Raw genomic sequence first — 21,347 nt, forward strand, 5'->3', positions numbered from 1 at the left:
AAATGAAAGCAGGAAGTGGCCACTAAGTCCTTTAAGCCTGTCCCGCTATTTAACATGATCATGGTTGACCTATGTCGGCCTCAGTTCCTATTCTATGCCACTGCCGCATAATCATCTATTCCTCAATCTATCAAATATTTTTCCACTGCCACTTTGAATATTTTTAATGATCCAAACTCCACCACACTTTGGGATAGAGAATTCCAAAGACTCAACACCCTCTGCAAGAAGAATTTTCTATGTATTTCAGTTTTAAATGACTGGCCCTTTATCTCGTAGCTGTGTCTCCTTGTTTGAGACTCTTCCACTCGTGAAAACATCTCACCAACTACCTTGTCAAGTTCCCTCAGCGTCTTACATGTTTGAATAAGGTCACCCATCATTCTTCTAAACTGCAAGGAGTACAGACCCAGACTATTTAGAAACCTAATTAGGGTCCAAAACATGCACGGTGCCATTTAATTTCTTGGCCACAGTGAATTATAAACTGATTGGTACCAATAGAATCACTTTTAAACACCTCTTGCTGTGTACAATATGGAGTGGACTGGCTGACAATAAACTTGTTTTAAGACTTTTTTTCCCAGTGCTGAAAGAAGTAGGTTTTGTTTAGGAAGTGTGAGATCACTAAAAGGATGATTCTCCATTTTATACTCACACACATCATGTGAAATAGTGCCCTTCATTCAAGAATTCCCATTAAATTGTCTGATCAAGTTTACTGTTCATCCCTCCCATGTTGCTGTTGTCTTTTGCAACTTACCTTCCCTCACATCAGCATGCTTGGTGAACCAATCCACCATATCCCTCTTTCTCCATTCCACCAAGTATCTCAGAATTGGTACACCACCAGTTGATTCTGGCTCTTCTATCTTGACCTGTACAGTGCTGGAATAGGGTATGGTATCCAGAACTGTTGGAGCAGATGGGGTCTCTGGAACAAGAAAGATTATAAAAAAACTTGCTTTAATGACCAGAGTTTCTGAAAACCAGGCACACCCCCACAAGTTTGTATTTCTAATATTTGGAAAAAGCACATAACTCATGTAGAGTTCCCTCCTTTCTACTGGTGAAAACAGAAGACATGCTTTGATTAAATAAATAACAAATTAATTTTGCAATTAGCTTTTAATATCACCTAGTTTTTAATAGCTTTGTGTTTGTTGCTAAAGGATATAAACCAAGTTTTATGATGAAGAAACAAAGCCGTGTGATGAACTGGGAAAAAAAATTCATATTATTAGAATATTGCTCAACATCTAAAATACTTGTCTTGCTATTGGAGCGAAAGTTTAGTTTTGCTGACAGCATTCCTATCTTTGCATTAGAAGGTAAAAGGTTCAGTCTTCACTCCAAATAATCTCACCAAGCAATTCTGCATTGACATCCTGAGGGGTACATTAGACTACTGAAGCCCATTTGCCATGTAGGGCTAATCATCCAATGGGCTGGTAAAAAGATGGTTATAACCATGGAAGAAGCATTCACATCTTGGCCCATGAGGCTATTAATCAGCCTACGAATATTTCCACTGCTTCACACTGTCTTCCAAGTTGAAGATATGGCAATGCAAAGTGAATGATAACTATTGGGAAATCACTTAGAATGTGTTGTAATTTTGTTAAATACTTTTAAAGGACCTATCTAATTTTTTAAAGAACAATGGTATATTTTCTTCCATTAAACAATTTCTGTGATAGACAGCATGAGTGCTAAAATGGTGAAACCACTTTCTACCCAAACAAAAAGAAATCTATTCCTCGACATTTGTTACTGCCAAAACAGTTACTCATTTGAGCATATACCTCAACTATTTGCATTCACCCAAGGTAAGATCAAGAAATTTGTATATAGAAATCTGAAGATGGCAGACATAAATATTACTGTTTTATTAGCTCCAGCACAAGATACTGAACATCAAGTAATGGTGCATTTATTGACAGTGCTTGCAACAGTTAAGCTTTGGTGATCTCACTACTCAAAGCAATTTTTTTTTCCCTGATGTGATTTAGCATGTCTGGTTTACTTAGCAGCACTTGTGTATTGTATCAAATGTCCCACAAGCATAAGTATGGGCTCTACAGCATTGTAATGACAGCAACATTTGAACTAAGCATTGCATACAAGGCATTTTCACTGACAATAAACATCCTTAAAAATCCCTGCTGCGCCCAGCCTAAATGAGTTTTCACCTACTGCAGATGCACCTTATCGGCCTTTAAAATTTAAACCAACCTGAATGTGACCCTAAGTGTTTAGAAAACTTGCACCCGTTAATTCAACATAGGATGCATAAGGGAATAAGCTCTCCATTGCAGAGAAGAGCTGTTCTTCTGAGCAATCATTTGATTGTCACACATAATTTCAATCTAGTAGATTGGATTCCTACACCACAAAAACTCATGTTGCATTTTGTTCCACTTAACATTTTCCACGCATGTAATTTTGAGCACTGTATGACTAAAGACACCTACTCCCCACCTCCCTTTGTTCTAAAAAATCTTTTTCTTTCTTGTTTTCGACTTTTACCATCAGTTAATAACAAAGTTGCTGATATGTCACTACTTAGTACAAACCTATTCTCAGAAGTGGATTACGCAATGTGAGTTTAGATATTTGGTGTTAGACTTGGCCGGACCACATCAAACATAATTGATTTGTACTCACCTTGTTCAAAAGTGCCCACCACTCCAGGATCATGCTGAAATACGAATTCAACCCCTGACTTCTTTTCGCCACTCCCTATTTGATTCCTTAAACCCTCTCTCTGTTTCACTCTTAAGTGAGAGGAGCTCATCAACCTGTTTGTCCTTAAGATTGATCTGCCTTTACTGCATCTCCCCCTCTTATTACCAAAAAAAGCATCTCTCAAGGTTCCACCTTGCACCAGGCTTGACCCCGCATATTTTTCCAATTTTTCTCCCGCCTCCTGCCATGCCCTCTTTGAGCTCAGCTTGGCCAAGAGGCATCAGTTACTCCAAAGACTTTTTTCTGCACATTAACCAATAACCATTCAGCATCCCTTCCTGTCATCCATGCTATTTGATGTTATCAATGGTAACCTCTTTTCAGGTATTGACCACCACCCCCCCCTCCCCCTTTTAAATCTACATCTCCTTGTCCAAACGAGAGGGACTGTCCCAGTCTTTCTTCACTCTAACCTACCCGGTCATAGAAAAGATCTCTTTCTACCCCCAGTCAGGGTCTGCCCAGGATCCAATATTGCCCCCCAGCTTAGCAGTTCTCATTTACATGTTGCGCCATGACAACATCATCCAAAGATATGGCATTAGGTTCCACATGCATGCTGACAACACTCCGCTTTACCTAGCCCAACTCTTGTGCCTCCTCCATTGTTTGTGCTGTTAGCCTAGCTAAACTGCAATTTTTCTCCAGTGGAACCTTAAGAAGAATGAAGATCCATGGCACTAACATCAAATTCTATCCCTCACCACTAATTTCATCCTTGGTGTCATATTTGATCTGGAGCTGAACATCTGGCCTTGCATCCCATTTACTCCCACCTTCATAACACCCTCTGTCTCTAGCCACTGCCTCAATAAATCTCCTACTGGTATCCTCATCCAGGCTTTTGTCATTTTCAAGCTGAACCATTTAAATCCTCTTAAATGTTGTCTGCTTCACAAAGTGACAGGAGCACAAATCAGTACACCTGCAGGATGGATTTACGCAGATCAAATCTTTAAGCAGCTGATGGATAAAATTTGGTTAAAAATGCAGTAACAACAGACAAAGATGATGGAGAATTGTGTTTCCTGTTCTGCTGAGACAACAGTAATTACCTATATTGGATACAGCCAGTGAAGACTGAACAGCGTAGAGTGCAATTTTAAGATGGGTGTCACAGTACTTTTACTTAACTATCTTCAGGTGAGTGACAGAGAGAAAAAAAGTTGTAATTTCCTTGGGAGTTCTACCTGTGATTATTTAAGGCTGCCAGGAAATTAAGTGAGTGGTGAGGAAGGCATAAGAGTAAGCATTAGACATGGCTTGTTAAAGGAGAACACTTGATGGGATGAATGCTTTTACTTTTCTCCCACACTTCCTTGTGTAATAATATTTCACACTTGCCAAAATGATGCGCATGAAAGCACATCTCCCATCTTCGGAAGCTATCAGTTTGCATTCACAGAAAGTGCATTTTTAAATTGAATTGTGTGCCAATATCGGGAGTCACTTCATCATTTGGTGTCAGCAGCAGGTGTTCTATTAAGAAAATGAGATAGAGGCAATGCAAAGCACTTTCTCCTCTGCCTCACTCAGAAAAAGTGTTTTCAACTGGTATAATTTTTTTCCACTTAATTAATCGCTTCAAATGCCATTCATAATTTTTAAAAATTTATTTGTAGGACATGAGCGTCACTGGCTGGCCAGCATTTTTGCCTATTCCCTAGTTGCCCTTGTACTGAGTGGCTTGCCAGGCCATTTCAGACAGTAGCTGAGAGTCAACCACATTGCTGTGGCTCTGGAGTCTCTGGAGACTCCAGTGAACCAGACGGGATTTTACAACAATCATCAATGATTTCATGGTCATTGGTGCTGAAAGATGCCAAATTATGTTCTGTGTTTGGCGACTGGATGATGATTTTAGAGAGCTCGTTAAAGAGGATCCGCACAGCCAGCACAAAAGTTCACCTCACTAAACATAGGAAATAGAAGTAGGCCATTCAGCCCCTCGAGCATGTTCTGTCAAATATGGCTGATCTTATCCTCAACACCATTTTTGCCACACGCACCCCATATCCCATGATATCTTGAATATATGGCAATCTATTGGTCTCTGCCTTGAACACACTCAATGACTGGGCCTCCACAGCGCTCTGTTAGTGTTGCAATCATGTCACAATGAAGTGCACGCTCTAGTTGTCAGTAAAAGCAGCTGCTACTAATTAGAGGAAGGTTAGGATATTATCCTTAAGTATATATAAAACTGGTTTCCATTTTTTGGGGGGTAGAGGGGAGTGATGAAACTGTACCTTTGTTCTCTTGGTTTTGTGTATAGACCTATGTTAAGGAAAGTTGTCTCCAACTTCCTCCTTTGCTCAGTGAGATTGCATTAACAACTTGAATCAGAATTCCAAAGATTTTCTACCCTCAGTGAAAAAGTTTCTTCTTATCTCAGTCCTAAGTGGTCTACCTCTTTTTCTGAGATTGTGTCCATTGATTCAAGGTTTTTCCAAGCCAGGAGAAACATTTTTTTTGAATCTACCTTGTTGATTCCGAGAAGAAGTTTGTTTGCTTTAATGAGACCTCTTATTCTTCCAAATTCGAGAGAATACAGACCCAGTCTCCTCGACCTCTCCTCATAGAGCAATACTGCCATCCCAGAAATCAGTCTGGTGAACATTGTTGCACTCATTCTCTGGCAGTATGCTCTTCGTACACAATATTCTAGGTGCAGCTTCGTCTAGGCTCTACACAATTGCAGCAACCTTCTTACACCTGTACTCAAATCCTCTTGCAATAGAGATCAACATACTGTTTAACTTCGGAATTGCTTGGCGCAACTGCATGTTAGCTTTCGGTGATTTATGATCAAGGACACCCACATTACTTTAGTGATCAAAACTCTCTCAATTTATGAAATATTCTGCATTTCTATTTTTCCCATCAAAGTGGATAACTTCACATGTTTCCAAATTATATTCCAACTGTTCACTGACTAATCCTGTCTAAATCCCTTGAAGCTGCTTTGCATCTTTCTCACACCTTGCAGTCGCATTTTGTGTCATCAGAAAACTTGAAAATATTACATTTAATCTCTGCATCCAAATAATTGAAATAGATTGTGAATAGGTGAAGCCTTAAGCACTGATCCTTGCGGCAACCCACTAGTCACAGCCTGCTAAGTTCGAACAATTTATTGCTATTTCCTGTTTTCTGTCTAAACTGGACAGTCCCCAAAATGATACAATTTTGAGTCAACGTAATATTGTCCAGTTTCCAAAGACATTGTTAATTGCAAATCATTTGTACTACATGTTCTGAAAGAAGGTTCAATGTGTCAATGATAACTACCTACTCAGCAAAATGCACTTCATACAAAAAGCCCACAAATTCAGGCTGTACACTACTTACATTTTACTCCAGTGAGCTGTAGTGAAGAGTGGCAATAATAATGTGTTTGGGCAGTTGAACTTTCTCTGAATAAAATAAGGCTACAAAACTAGTACCTACCAGCTTGCACTAGGATAAACTCTTTAGATTCCACACCGATACGGTTGCTTGCTGTACAGTTGTAGGGACCAAAATCATTTTCTGAATCAGGGGTGACCTTGAGGAAGGGAATACAGCCACACATCAATAATTAAATACAAACTTCATTATAATTATCGCAGAGCTCTTCAAATCTTCAATTTTCTCTGCTTATTCCTCCATCCCTGAAAGCCTGCATCGGTCAGGGGGTGGTTGTTCAATTTCTCAGACAATGACAGTTCTCAATACCTTGCCCAGGTGACATTTTTTCCCTGCACATCTACGGAATGCCACTGGGTTGTTTAGCCATTGACGAGCCCATTCTAACTAAGGCTGGCCTTGCACTTGCAGTTCCACTAGTTGTTGTTGAATCACATTCTGAACCAGGTATCTAAAGCCCAGTAACGAGCCTAGATCACATCCGGAATGTGAACCAGGACTTGCTGACTCTCTGTAATTTACAGGTCTTAATTGGGTTTATGAATGAGTAAATTATGAAAATGTTGCCAGAAAGTGAATGCTGGCAATAAACATAGAAGACAGCAGTAGGAGGAGGCCATTTGACCCTTTGAGCCTGCTCTGCCATTCATTACAATCAAGGCTGATCATCCAACTCAATAGCCTAATCCTGCTTTTTCCCCCATAACCTTTGATCCCATTCACCCCAAGTGCTATATCCAGCCATCTCTTGAATACATTCAATGTTTAGGAATCAACTACTTCCTGTGGTAATGATTTCCACAGACTCACCACTCTTTGGGTGAAGAAATGTCTTCTCACCTCTGTCCTAAATGGTCTACCCTGAATCCTCAGACTGTGACCCCTGGTTCTAGACTCCCCCACCATTGGGAATGTCCTCCCTGCTTTGCATCTCATCGAATTTCCAGCTGATTACACAATGGTACTGTCATGTTCCACTGATGACATGAGGTTTTTTTTTATTTATCAGGGGGTGTGGACATCCAACCGGCTTGGCCAGCATTTATTGCCCATCCCTGAGGGCATTTCAGAGTCAACTACATTGGGACTGGAGTCACATGTAGGCCAGACCAGGTAAAGACAACAGATTTCGTTCCTCAAAAAAGACATTAGTGAATCAGATGGGTTTTACGACAATCAACAATAATTCCATGGTCACGATTTGACTTTTAATTGCAGATTTTTATTGAATTCAAATTGCACCATCCACCATGGTAGGATTTGAACTCAAGTTCCCAGAACATTACCTTAGGTGTCTGGATTGCCAGTTCAGCAACCTCACCACTATGCCACTGCCTCATGTTTTCCTCCATTTAAGCAAAGTAATAGACTGAACCAGCATTTCATAAATATCAAACCGGTGAACAATTATCTCAAAAATTCTTGTCCCTGATTTTCTTAGAAATGAGTTAAGTTCAGCTTACACCACAAACCACAAATAAAGAAAGCTTTTTTAAAAGTTAAGAACAATTTTTCATGAAGCATCTACAAAAAAAACTGCTATATCTAAAGTCATAAAATCTTTTCCATTAATTTTGAATATTAAGTCCACATCCAGTAACTACATTTTCTTGTTGATGGAGTTCTCCAAAATAATCTTCAGAAGCCCCCAGAATACTCTGCCTTCTCAATCTACCCTGCCAGCCACAAGTATCACATGCACTTTGAAAATGTTGCACTTTAATTTTCTCACCTGAAGATAGTTGGTGGATCGTGTGTTATAGATCTTTATACTGCTGTAGTTGGAGCTCGGTAACTGCTGTCCATCTCTAAACCAGGTTACAACAGCATGTGGATGCGCAAGAACCTCACAGGTGATATTTACAGGGTTTCCCTCCCAAGTGTAAACAGTCACTGTGCCCTGTAGCTTTGGTGCATCTGAGAATAAGGGGAACACAATGTGGTAAGATTTCTAAAAACACTTGAAACTTTTCATTTCCTAACATTTAAAGTAGAAAAAAAACTGGCAAACTTATTTTCTACTCTGGTTTGGAATGGATGATGGAGAGCCTGGAACTTTGGTGATGATGCAGAGTTGGTGCCTGCCTTGTACGCACATTAACCTACCATCTTCTGGATGGTCCTCTTGATTGCCCTTAAGCTGACATATGGAAATTAGTTGAAAGAATTTAGACAAAGTCAAGAGCGGCCCAGCCCTTGGACCCTGGTTGGAACCAGCTGGAGACGTCTATAAGATGATTTGCAATTAACCTACAACAGTCAATGTCATTAGCACCCTCACCTTTCCCTATGGCATATCTTTCCAGGTTAGGATAGGAATTCACAGCATCAACAATATGCACGTATAGTGAACTGGTGATATGGTGGCATTGGGAAAATTGTACAAAATGATTTCTAGTTTAAAGAGCTTTGGATACTCAGGTAAGTAGCTGGATCTAGTAACTTTGGCGTGGCGCAAATCTGGAGATTTATAAAAATAATGGCCGGGATTTTCGGGTTCTGTCTACTGCCGGAATCTTCCAGTCCCACTGAGATGGGCGTTTTGGCTGGCCCACTGCCCACCACTTGTGGCAATTTCCACCCTGGCGGGGCTGGAAAATCCCAGCCAATGAAAGAAATGCAGAGGGTGTGATTTTACCAGCTGTTCATGCCCCGCTATCGCTGTGGTGACAACAAAGAATTTGGCATCCAACCAAATCTCCATTAACTGTGTCGGGACCAGAAAATCCTGCCAGCTTCAACAGCCATAAGATTCACCCTGAGCATGGAAGACAGACTGCAAGAAAGACTTACATTTATATAGCACCATTTGCAACTTCAGGACATCACAAAATGCTTTATGGTAAATGAGGTATTTTTGAAATTTAGTCGCTGTTGCAGCACAGGAGAGAACATAGAAGAGATGCATCTATTGCTAATTTGTCCCAGTTTAACTGCTTGGTGAGGATGTGTGACTGAGTTTTGTGAGTAGTATTAGAGTGATTGTTGAGTGGTTCTTCTTTTTCCAGAGTAGTGAACCTCCAGAATGCATCTGTGACTGGTGTGGTAAGTTTGACGGTGTGCGTTTAAGAGGGAGCTAGGCTGGTTTCTGACTGGGGTAGAGATAGAATTATATGGTTGTATAGATTTACAGATAACATATATGCATGGTCATTAGAATCTCCTAGAATGCTTTTTGTCACTTGATGGGGTTGAAAAGGAATTTCCATTGTTGGTCCTGGGTTTATCCATTCTTTTGTTTTTCTCAGGAGGTGACCAGTTACTTCCTACCATAGCTAAGGCTGAGGTGGTGTGGAGATGCTGGAAGTGCCTGGTCATGATGCTCCAGCCACGTGACTGTGGGGCAGGCTTGATGGCTCATTTTGCATTTCAACTAGTGAAGGGTGTTTGAACAGGTTTCCTATGATGATACTAAAGAAGTAAGGCTTCATTGATGTAGCAAGTTCAGAGAAATGCAATTGGGTTAACCAGTGGCCTCCTGGGAGTCCCTCCTGGTTAGGCAATCAGCCTGATTAGAATCAAAATTGCTATAATACAGAAGGAGGCCATTCAGCCCATCGAGCCTGCAACAACACCAATTACACCCAGGCCCTATCAGTATAAGTTCACATATTTACCCTGCTAGTCCCCATGATACTAAGGGGCAAGTGAAGGAACTAGTATCAAGAATTGTGGAGGGGGTGATAATGGAAGCCAGCTTCTTGCCCTTCCCTCCAGCCCCTGCCACCAGCAAACCCCACAACTCGCATTCTGCAACCCCAATTCTGTCTTCAATTGTTTTTGGTCTGGCACCCCACGATGATCCTCGACCTCCGTTCCTAATAGCATTGGCAACAAAGGACAGTTGCTGCCCTCTGACTGGCCAGCAGCTCTGAGCTCTCCACTGCTGGGGGCTCAATGACAGGGAAGACCTGATAGTGACCATTTAAATATCTGAAGGATACTTGATTCCAATGGGTCTCGCCACGGAACTGATAATGAGTTCCCTGCCAGTTTTTTGACCAGAAGACTCCCATTGGCCCAACAGAATCCCAGCCGATTTGCTGTATCAGTGCCAAAACTTTAAGATCGTTTTTATACACATAGTGACCCGGCGACATGCAGCATCCCAACAGAATCAATATGAGAAACCAGAAAGCATAAAGGCTGTTAAATGGGACAAAGTTGGCCAAAATGCATCATTTGATAACCTCTGTGATTTGGGTTGCAATTCTGATACACAGGCTATTGTTACAAAGCAATTTATAAAATTTGTCACAAGTTGTACAGTTGCATATGAGTAGTATTCTTCAAAGTTAATTGTCATTGATAATACAATAACCTATAGCTTATTTTTCAGAACTCCACTATTGCACTAACTAATTCCATTTTCCAATGCAACTTATCTTCACCTCCTACATAGCCGAGGTGTGCTTATTATTATTATTAACCTCTAATCCACATCATATCAGCTACGCTGAGCATTCCTGCTGCACAACGATAAAGTTAAAAATTAAACATAAAATAGATTACTGATAATGTAATGGAAAGAGCAACAGGAATTCTAATCAAGCATTTGTTGTCACAGCTCATAAAGCAGAGCAACCACCCAAAATAGTGTCATGTAACTTGCGACCAATTACCTCTTACATATACATAACTGTGATATACATGATGAGTTATTTTTTAATTAGTAGAATCTGAACGCTGCCAGTTTAGAAATTTTAAATATAGGATGTGGTCATGGTTGGGCAGGCCAGCACTTATTGCCGAAGCCTAACTGCCCATCTAAAGGTTGTGGTGAGCTGCCTTCTTGAACCGCTGCAGTCCCTGTGGTTAGGTACAGGCACCCGTGCTGTTACCCAGAGACAGTGAAGGAACGGCGATATATTCCCAATTCAAATGGTGAGTGACTTGGAGAGGAAATTCAAGGCGGTGGTGTCCCCATGTTTCTGCTGCCCCTGTCCTTCTAGAAGGTAGTGGTCATGGGTTTAGAAAGTATGGCCTAAGGAGCCTTGGTGAGCACCTGCCGTGGTACTCACTATCCGTTAGTGGTGGAGGGAGTAAATATTTATGAAAAGGCTGCCAATTAAGTGGGCTGCTGTATCCTGGATGGTGTAAAACTTCCAAGTGTTGAGTGAACTGTATTTATCCACTTATGTAGTGTCAGTAATGAGAAGGAGCAACAATAACAATGATTAACTTATTTTTGTGATGAGCTCAGTATTAGGTAAAAAATATCTCCTTCAATTGTCACTGAAAATGAAACGCTGCTCATGCTAACGTTATGGATCGCTGATACTTGCCAACTATAAGCACTTTAAAGAGCCAAATCTTAAAGGTGCCATTCACATTTCATCAAGAAGCCCAAGTTTGCCTTCTGAACAAAATTTAATTGAATCAAAATTTACTTGTTAGCAAGTGTGAGGTTATCCACTTTGGCAGAAATAATAGTAGGAGGGATTATTATTTAAAAGGCGAAAAGCTGCAGCATGCTAGGGTACAGAGGGACCTGGGGTCCTTGTGCATGAGTCACAAAAACTCAGTCTGCAGGTGCAGCAGGTGATCAAGAAGGCGAATGGAACGTTGGCCTTTATAGCGAGGGGGATAGAATATAAAAGTAGGGAGGTCTTGCTGCAACTGTACAGGGCACTGGTGTGGCCGCAGCTGGAGTACTGTGTGCAGTTTTGGTCGCCGCACTTGCAGAAGGATATATTGAAGGGAGTGCAGAGGAGGTTCACTAGGCTGATACGGAGATGAGGGGGTTGGCCTATGAAGAGAGACTAAATAGACTGGGTCTGTACTCATTGGCGTTTAGAAGGATGAGGGAGGATCTTATAGAGACGTACAAGATAATGAAGGGAATGGATAGGGTAGAGGTAGAGAGATTCTTCCTGCTTAGAAAGGATAGCAGGACTAGAGGACACAGCCTCAAGATAAGGGGGTGGGAGCGGTGCAGTTTAGATCAGAGTTGAGGAGGAACTTCTTCACTCAAAGGGTGGTAAATCTCTGGAATTCTCTGCCCGTTGAAGTGGTGGAGGCTAGCTCGTTAAATATTTTTAAGTCACGGGTAGATAGGTTTCTGATAGACAGGGGAATTAAGGGTTATGGGGAGAAAGCGGGAAAGTGGAACTGAGCCACTTCAGATCAGCCATGATCTTATTGAATAGTGGGGCAGGCTCGAAGGGCTAGATGGCCTACTCCTGCTCCTATTTCTTATGTTCTTATGTTCATACAAATGAGCTCACAAAGTAACCCAGACAATTAATTGGCGCTGTTAAATGTGATAAAGGGTTTTTGAGTTTATAGTCTAAGTCAGATTCATTTTTAAAAATACACACCTTCAAGAAATGATGACAATGTTAGGCAGAAATATGTTTGATTAATTAATCAAAGCAAATCTTAAAAGATAGCAAGCACACTTGTTTAAATTGATGATAATTTTGTTGTAGTCAAGTCTACACATTTCCTGACACCAAAGCTTGCAGAGATGGTGCCTATGCATGAAAAGGCCACAGCTGTTTTCAAAAGCTCCCTCACATTGAGGCATGATCCATCTTATGTGCACACAATGTACATTATAGATGTCAAGTGGCAACTGTCCAAAATTAGGAACAATGCTCCAAAGCAGACGACATACAACAATCGACCATTTGGTTTGGAGACAGCATCTCAATCCAGAAATGTGCTCTGAATCCTACAGAAGTATAGCAGAATACATAGATATTGTATGAAAGAGCACCCAGACACACAATGGGGAGACACCCTGAAGGCAGATTTTATCATTCTTTGGTTTACCATGATGCAAGCCTTCTGGTTGCCAGCCGAACTTTGTGAATGTAGAGAAAGCTGTGTTCTGCTTAACCAAGCTGGAACAGCAATGTAATACTGTATAGTTCCGTTCAACTGTGGGCTAATATTACAACATTGATTGATTAAAAAAAATGAAATAATTCCAAAGAATCACCTCCTAGATAATTCATGCAAATTATTACAAATCCTTCCCTCTAGTACCCGAGCAAAATTCATCGCTGGTGTTCAACCACAAAGGTCAGTAATTACATTGATATCCAAAGGAATTGTATCCAAACTAAGGCTTGTGAAATGAAATAAAATTTGAAACTTCATTAGTAATAATTATAATGCTTTGCTTAATTACAGTTATGCCGCAAAGTTTTCTTTGTGCTGATAAATTAGAACATAAGTAATTAGATTCACATTGTAGTTTGCCAATAATAAATTCCAGATGTTCTCATTAATGCATTATTTCAGCTACTTTGGTAAAGTATGACAACATTGATACGGCAATAAAAATGCATTGTTTCCTTTAAAATGTTATGTTGGGCATTATTTATAAGATCCAATTGAATGAAACAGAGAAATCTAGACATACTTGATGCTTTTAAGTAACTAAACATGAGAAGTGGAGCAATCAGCAGCATTGCAGCAGATTCCTTTTCCAAGTGGATGAAGTTACTCTGGAAATATGGTGCAGCAGTCTAAGGTGCCCTTTCGGATGTAGCGCACTATAAGTTCATAAGACACAGGAGCAGAATTAGGCCATTTGGCCCATCGAGTCTGCTATTACACTTGTTCTTTATGAACCTGTGGTCACTCTAAAGACTGTGCTACTAATCAGGAATTTGCTTAGTTGAAATTTAAGGAAGTTCAAATTTTAACTGAGCTTTATGACAGCTGATAGGACAGGAAATTGTACATTTTTATTCACTGGGTGCAAAGCTGGGGGATGGCCTGTGCCCTCTCTTGCAATTGTGAAGCTCATTGTAAAAATGTTGGACTACTGTCAGATGTCTTGTGTATGTGCCTAAAGTCAGCATTCAGCTCCTTAAATATATAAACTGACCCCTTCACAATGTTGTTGCGGCCTAAAGTCTCGGACCTTCCCTGCTCAGGGTTCTTCAGCAGTTCCTGCAATTGTCAAGCCAGGTGGGTGGAATTTTCTTCTAAAATAAAACATTCCTTTGGAGGCCAGGGAAACTGCTCCCTGAGAAAGTAGACAAAACTGAAGTTGTTGCGTGGCTGACCTGCCTGATGAGTGAGGGTGGAATCTACCATTCTCAATGGGTGTATTCTGCGCTGTGTGAAAAACAACAATATACCAGTGCAGTCTCTGGTGGGGAAGGTCCATCACACCTTCTGCCCATCAGGCAGTTAAGCGAACAAGCAACCCCAGAAAATGAGGTAACGCACACGAAGACCTGTCCGCCAATCAGAAGCCAGCAGCTCCTGCACCATGGAGAAGGCCCCAGAGTTCCACCATCGGGGAGCTCCCTAGGTATAGACCAGGCGCTGTTGTGGGGTCTTGCACAGTCAGGAGAAGAAGGGTCCATAAGAGCCAGATGCAATGGTAGTGGGATTGGTTGTCTGTCTCAGGAGATAATCAGAGTCAAATCTGAGCCACTTTGCTGAAGGGTAATCGCTCAGACTGCTCACAACCACCATCAAATGTTCACAATTAAGAGTGGCATTTACAGAAGCCACATGGAATCTATCTGGGCCAGTGCTCATGAAAGGTCAGAGAGCATACAAGGCTATGGACCAAGTGCTGGAAAATGGGATTAAAACAGATAAATTGTTTGATGGCCAGCACAGGCACAATAGGCTGAAGGGCCTCTTTCTGTAATGAAATGTTAACTCTGTTTCTCTCTTCACAGATGCTTCCAGATGTGTTGTGCATTTCCAACATTTTCTGTTTTTTTTAAATCAAATTTCCAACATCCACAGCATATCTCTTTTGTAGAATTGATTTGATCTCTAGCACAAACAAACTGCTTCAGCGAGTGTGCATGAATTGGAAAAGAAATTGGGAATGGATTTTTGACCAGTAAATCAATAACAAAAAACAGCTTTTATAAGCCATTGTGTACTTGTGAAAGGTAAAAAAAAAGAATGAGTAATAACACATTGAATTGCTCTTGTGTTGTATGGGAATTGGTTTAGTGTCACTCTCTTGTTCAGTGCTAATTGAACTCCTGGATAACTACTGGAATCAAAGACGAGCAAAGTGAAATTCAAAGTGCATTAAATTCCAACTTACACTGAACTTCCAGGTACATAGACTCCGAGTCCTGGCCAATTGAATTCTTAGCTTGGCAGATGTATTCACCAGAATCTGTGTGCTGAATGTCCTTCAGAGTCAGGGAAGAAACTCTTGCATTGCTGTGAACCTCAATTCGTCCGTCCATAGTCTGCCAGATAAGAAAATGTGGTATTAAGCTGGAGAAATCCTTTCTTTGAAACAGTCATTACATAGTATAAGTCAGGAACAGAAGCTGATGCATACAAGAAGCCCTCATTTTGTCTTTTAGATTCCTCTAAAATAAAGATCAGCAAGAAGTCTCACAACACCAGGTTAGAGCCCAGCAAATTTATTTGGAATCATGAACTTTTGGACTACTGCTCCTTCATTGAGTGAGTGATGAAGAAGTGATGCTCCAAAAGCTCGTGATTCCAAACAAACCTATTGAATTTTAACCTGGTGTTGAGAGACTTCCTGCTGTGCCCAACCCAATCCAACGCCATCATCTCCACATCATACAATAAAAATGTTCTATAGAGTTTTTGCTTTCAGTATGATAAAATTATATTGAACAATGGAATGTTTAAGTTCCTTTCTCTTGATAAAAGTAAGCACATTTTCCCAAAAACATTTGGCATAAAATTCCACTTCATTTTACTCCATTTCTAAATATTTGAAAATATGAAAGGGTTTCTTATGCTGTTGTGGATGTTAAGGATTTGTCATTTTCTGATAGCAAAGGCACATTACTATGAAATTTTAATCAATAATGTCCTGTCAATATTCTAATTCTCTCAACAGCATCTAAGAAAGATTGAAGTTTCCAGCCGACTACTGTAATTGCAGCTTGCCGAGTCTAAATTGCACAACGCAGGCACCTACAGCCTGAATTTCTCACACGTCCTCCTTTTGTATGAGTCTTTCAAATTGGTTCCTGTCTTCTGCATGTCTTTACAATGTTAAGACGTTACCTTTCTTTTCACATACTTTGCCTTTATTATATTTGGAACTCTATGGAGTGGATCAATCAGGATCAGGAGCCAGATGTCGAGATTAGCTCTGGGTGTCAATTCACATGGTGTGCTTTATATTGCCCCAACCCACTCCCTACTCTCCCTGCTTCCCATTCTGAGCCTACCTGCTAGCAATTAACAGTAATTGGCTTCAGTTGACCGCTGGCTAGAAGGATACAAGCAGCTGAGCCGACCCCAAGCCACCCTCATCGAAAACGGCTAGAGATCAGGATTGTGGCAGTGAACCAGCATGGAGGTTGCTGCACCAGAATGTCTCTTACCCGCCTTCAATCCTATTCGTTTAAAATTCCAGGCCAATACCTCATTCACACGGAGGTGGCACAGTGGTTAGCACTGCTGCCTCACAGCGTCATGGATCTGGGTTCAATTCTGGCCTCAAGTCACTGTCTGTGTGGAATTTGCATGTTCTCTTTGTGTCACTGTGGGTTTCCTTTGCATGCTCCCACAGTCCAAGGATGTGCAGGTTAGGTGGATCAGCCATGCAAAACTGTCCCTTAATGTCCCAAGATTTGTAGGGCAGGGAGATTAGTGGAGTAAATGGTCAGGATTACGGGGTAGAGTGGGGGGTCTGGGTAAGATGCTCTGTTGGAGAGTCGGTGCAGACTCAATGTGCCAAGATCTTCCTTCAGCACTGTACAGATTGCGCCAATTGTAGTTATTTTATAAAACTGAACATATGGCTCAGATTCTGCACTGTTCACCTGATTCACAATCCCAGGTGTGAGCCTCCAAGCTAATTTTGTAACAACAACCTCCATAAACCTTTCTCTCTCTCTCCTTCCTCTTCCCCCACACCAGCCCCCCCAACCCCCAACTCCATAATTATCTGTGAATTATATCTGTACATCCATCCCTCAGGCAACCTTTACTGTCTCAATTAATGCATCTTGGACTCTGAGGCAAAATTAATATTCCTATCAAAACATCTCTCAATGAAGGTTGAAAAGTTAATTTTTGAGCTTGCTTTGAAGTGATTCGGAAAAGAAAACGTACATCCTGATAGAAACTAAATTCACAATCTTAAATACTTCAGTTGGGCCACTAAGTGTCCTTTACCAGACTGCATCTAATTTGTTAATGCACTGTTATGTTAAGCAAACGTACTTGTTAAAAAAAACGTAACAAGTAACTCAGTTTGTCCGTGCAATGTGATATACCAGCAATGACAAAAGCTGAGGACTAAGTCTTTCCCATTCAACCACATGTGGTCTGCACAATCAGAAAATGAGGGTGTAAGGAGGAGGAAAATAGTAACATAAAGGCTCTGAAATACCAATAGCATTCCCAGGAATTCCCCAGATGTTTCAGAAACCTTCAAATCTATTTTCAGTCACCATTAAAAAGATTTTACGGGAAACGTATTAACCACACAGATTCAAAATAGTTTCTTGAGAATGGGCCAGATAATATTACATACTGGCCAGAATTTTGCTGTCCTGCCTGCCATGGAAATCAGAGTGGAAGAGGGGTGGACCATGGAAAGATCTGTTGGAAAATCCTCACTGTAAGAAGTCACACAACACCAGGTTAAAGTCCAACAGGTTTATTTAGTAGCAAAAACCACTAGCTTTCGGAGTGCTGCACCTTCGTCAGGTAAATGGGAGTTCTGTTTACAAACAGGGCATACAAAGAGACAAACTCAATTTACAAAATAATAGTTGGAATGCAAGTCTTTACAGGTAATCAAGTCTTTAAGGTACAAACAATTTGAGTGGAGAGAGCATTAAGCACAGGTTAAAGAGATGTGTATTGTCTCCAGACAGGACAGTTAGTGAGATTTTGCAAGCCCAGGCAAGTTGTGGGGGTTACAGATAGTGTGGCATGAACCCAAGATCCCAGCTGAAGCCTTCCTCAGGTGTGTGGAACTTGGCTATCAGTCTCTGCTCAGCGGCTCCGCGTTGTCATGTGTCATGAAGGCTGCCTTGGAGAATGCTTACCTGAGGATCAGAGGCCAAACGCCCGTGACTGCTGAAGTGTTCCCCAACAGGAAGAGAACACTCTTGCCTGGTGATTGTCAAGTGGTGTTCATTCATCTGTTGTCATAGCTTCATCATGGGCTCCCCAATGTACCATGCCTCGGAACATCGTTTTCTGCAGCATATCAGGTAGACGACATTGGCCGAGTTGCAAGAGCATGTACCAGGTACCTGGTGGATGGTGTTTTCACGTGAGATGATGGCATCCATGTCGGTGATCCGGCATATCTTGCAGAGGTTGCTGTGACAGGGTTGTGTGGTCACTGTTCTCTTGAAGGCTGGGTAATTTGCTGCGGACAATGGTCTGTTTGAGTTTGTGCGGTTGTTTGAAGGCAAGAAGTGGGGGTATGGGGATGGCCTTGGTGAGGTGTTTGTCTTTATCAATGACATGTTGAAGGCTCCGGAGAAGGTGTCGTAGTTTCTCCGCTCCGGGGAAGTACTGGACGACGAAGGGTGCTCTGTCTGCTGTGTCCCATGTTTATCTTCTGAGGAGGTCGCTATGTCCCGAGGCATTGTACATTGGGGAAACCATGCAGATGCTGTGACAACAGATGAACGAACACCGCTCGACACTTACCAGGCAAGAGTAACTCTTCCTGTTGGGGAACACTTCAGTGGTCATGGACATTCTGATTTTCGGGTAAGTGTTCTCTAGGGTCGCATTCATGACACACAACAACACAATGTGTCTTTATATGCCCTGTTTCTGAATAGAACTCCCACTTACCTGACGAAGGAGCAGTGCTCCAAAAGCTAGTGGCTTTTGCTACCAAATAAACCTGTTGGACTTGAACCTGGTGTTGTGAGACTTCTTACTGTGTTTACCCCTGTCCAATTCCGGCATCTCCACATCAGGAAAATCCTCAGGCAGGATTTTCCAGATTCAGGACAAGCGAGACTGGAAAATCCTGCCCACAGTTTTTCAAACCTGCAGGAACTTAATTACTGCACATTTGTTTTAATGATGCACTTATTATCATCTTGGTATAGTTATGTTAAATAATGAACATAAGAACATAAAATCTTGTTGATGTCAATAGGGGAAGATAAACACGTGAAACCAAGTGGCTAAGGGACTGTGCAGTATGAATGAAGTTTATGGATGCAGTATTGAAACTATTAGTAGAAGTGGTCATGCTATATGTTAAAATTCTGCAGACTGAGTGAACTTGTTTGGACTTTCTGCTGTCAGTGATAATCTGTCATTCTGTTTCTCTCTCACAAATTTTGCTAGGCACCAAACATTGATGTGTGAACATGTTTTCAGACCCAGCTTCCAGACTAAAGAGCTGTATCTTGCCAAAATCAGGTTAAATAATCTAGCTCAAATACGTTGCAACATTTTCAGACTCTAAGGAAAATGAGGCGAATCACCTCTAGAAAACATATCAGGAGAGAATCGCAGTTTTGTTTGATACTATTTTAAGGGAAATAGAAAGGAATTGCATTCCTACACACAAAATCAGAAGACCCAGGTTAAGACTGTCACAATGAGAAGGTCAACAGGATCTTAAGTGCTAATCAAAATTATTTCTTAAAAAGAATTGTAATCAGAATCAGACAATGCTGAGTTATATCGGGTGAATTAGCAATCCAGGTGTGACTAATTGCACTTCTGATTAGTAAATTAGAAATGAGTAGAGACTGTTATTACACTCCTACTCGCAAGATGTATGGCCTCTCAGCTTTTTCTGCATTAGTTGGTTAAGATGGTTCGGCAAGAATACAGCAAACATTTCTTGATTGTGGCGATGGCTTTACTTCTTTCATCACGGAATGGTGGTAGACGCTTGCTACATTAAAATACTGATGCGTAGTACATCTACTCACAAGTGTGCATCAGGCGCTTTATTTTCTCGCTGAAGATTCCACCTGTCTCAGGTCGAAATGGGCCGTGCCCAACCTGAACATTCCATTTGATCCCAAGCTAAACTTACAACCACATATCCTTTTCATAAGGACAACAGAGCACCAACGTTACCCATTCCTGCCCCCGCCTCAGCTCACCTGGTGCAGAAACCTTCATTCATCCTTCTGTTGCTCCTGGATTGAGCTACTTCAATGCTCTCCTGGGTTTCCTTCCAGCCTCTCATAAATTTGAGCACATCCAATACTTTTTGCCCATATTCTAATCTGAACCAAGCCCTGTTCACCAGAGAAGTAGGCCATGTTCTAGTCCATCTCAACAGCCATTGCTATGGCTGCCATTTGTGCAAGATTGAAGAGAAAAAAAATTGAAACCATAAGAATCATCAAATTGGCCAGGACAAGAGGCAGAGGCGGAACCTGGGATATGGTAGGGAGAATGTTAGTTATTAAAATTTCATTGCTGTGCAATAGATTTTCTTCCAAAATCCCACTTTTCCCATGAAATAAACATTTTTTCACGCTGCCAACTCTTCATCCAGTAGTAAGAATCCTCTAGTAGCAAGCAATAATAAACAAAAAACCAACTTAGTAAAATAAATCCAAAGTAAAGGTTTAATAAAGATCCTTCTTTACACAACCACTTGGGCCACACCCTAGGCCGCAAAAATGTTCCTCATCTGCTCCTGGTATTTCTATCGGGTCAGCTGACCATCAGAGCACGTTGCCTTTGGTTACAATGTAACAGATTCTACCGGGTCAGCTGACCACCAGAGCATGTTGCCTTTGGTTACGATGTAACAGAGTCTACTAAGTCAGCTGACCACCACAGCATGTTGCACTGTAACACCAATCATGTTCTCAACAGGCTGGGGATTGGTCACCTTTTAGATGTTTCCCAATGGCCACTCATCCTTATAAAAATTGGCATGACCTTAGAAAGTGAACTCCAACGAGCTGCTTAATTGTCCAAATTGCTCCATTAACAACTTGGAAGATTTTACATTTCTGTCCCCCCCTCCTCTCTCACTCTCCCCAATCTCCTGCCCTCAGAGTTGGGACATTGTTACACATGGCATTACCACCATTTTGTTCATTGCCTGTCTCTGTTTAAATCCTGGTGCAGAGGTTCCAGCCCTTTGAGCAGTTTAAAGAAAGAGGGAGAAGTGGCAAGGAACAATTGCAGGGAGGGAGGGCTGGAAAGAGGAACAAGGAAAGATTGTCCACTTGGAGAAGAGTGAGATGGAGAGGATGAGAAGAGAGAATTTAATGAGGAAAGGAAGGGAAGAAAAAAAT

General features: G+C 41.3%; 1 protein-coding gene across 17 annotated transcripts in view; it reads right to left on the reverse strand.

Moving 5' to 3' along the window:
• Window positions 1–21,347, reverse strand: part of LOC145359853 (neural cell adhesion molecule 1-like) — a 515,972-nt gene that overhangs the window by 118,920 nt on the left and 375,705 nt on the right. For all 17 annotated transcript variants that reach the window (XM_080214669.1, XM_080214666.1, XM_080214670.1 and 14 more), the window contains 4 exons: window positions 15,194–15,344; window positions 7,889–8,073; window positions 6,199–6,295; window positions 764–934 (listed from right to left, as the gene is read on the reverse strand). In XM_080214669.1, coding sequence (XP_080070795.1) covers window positions 764–934; window positions 6,199–6,295; window positions 7,889–8,073; window positions 15,194–15,344 — 604 coding nt within the window. The remainder of the gene's footprint in view (window positions 1–763; window positions 935–6,198; window positions 6,296–7,888; window positions 8,074–15,193; window positions 15,345–21,347) is intronic.

The sequence above is a fragment of the Carcharhinus amblyrhynchos genome, chromosome 29, assembly GCF_965287045.1.
Source record: "Carcharhinus amblyrhynchos chromosome 29, sCarAmb.v2.hapA, whole genome shotgun sequence".
Classification (NCBI taxonomy): domain Eukaryota; kingdom Metazoa; phylum Chordata; class Chondrichthyes; order Carcharhiniformes; family Carcharhinidae; genus Carcharhinus; species Carcharhinus amblyrhynchos.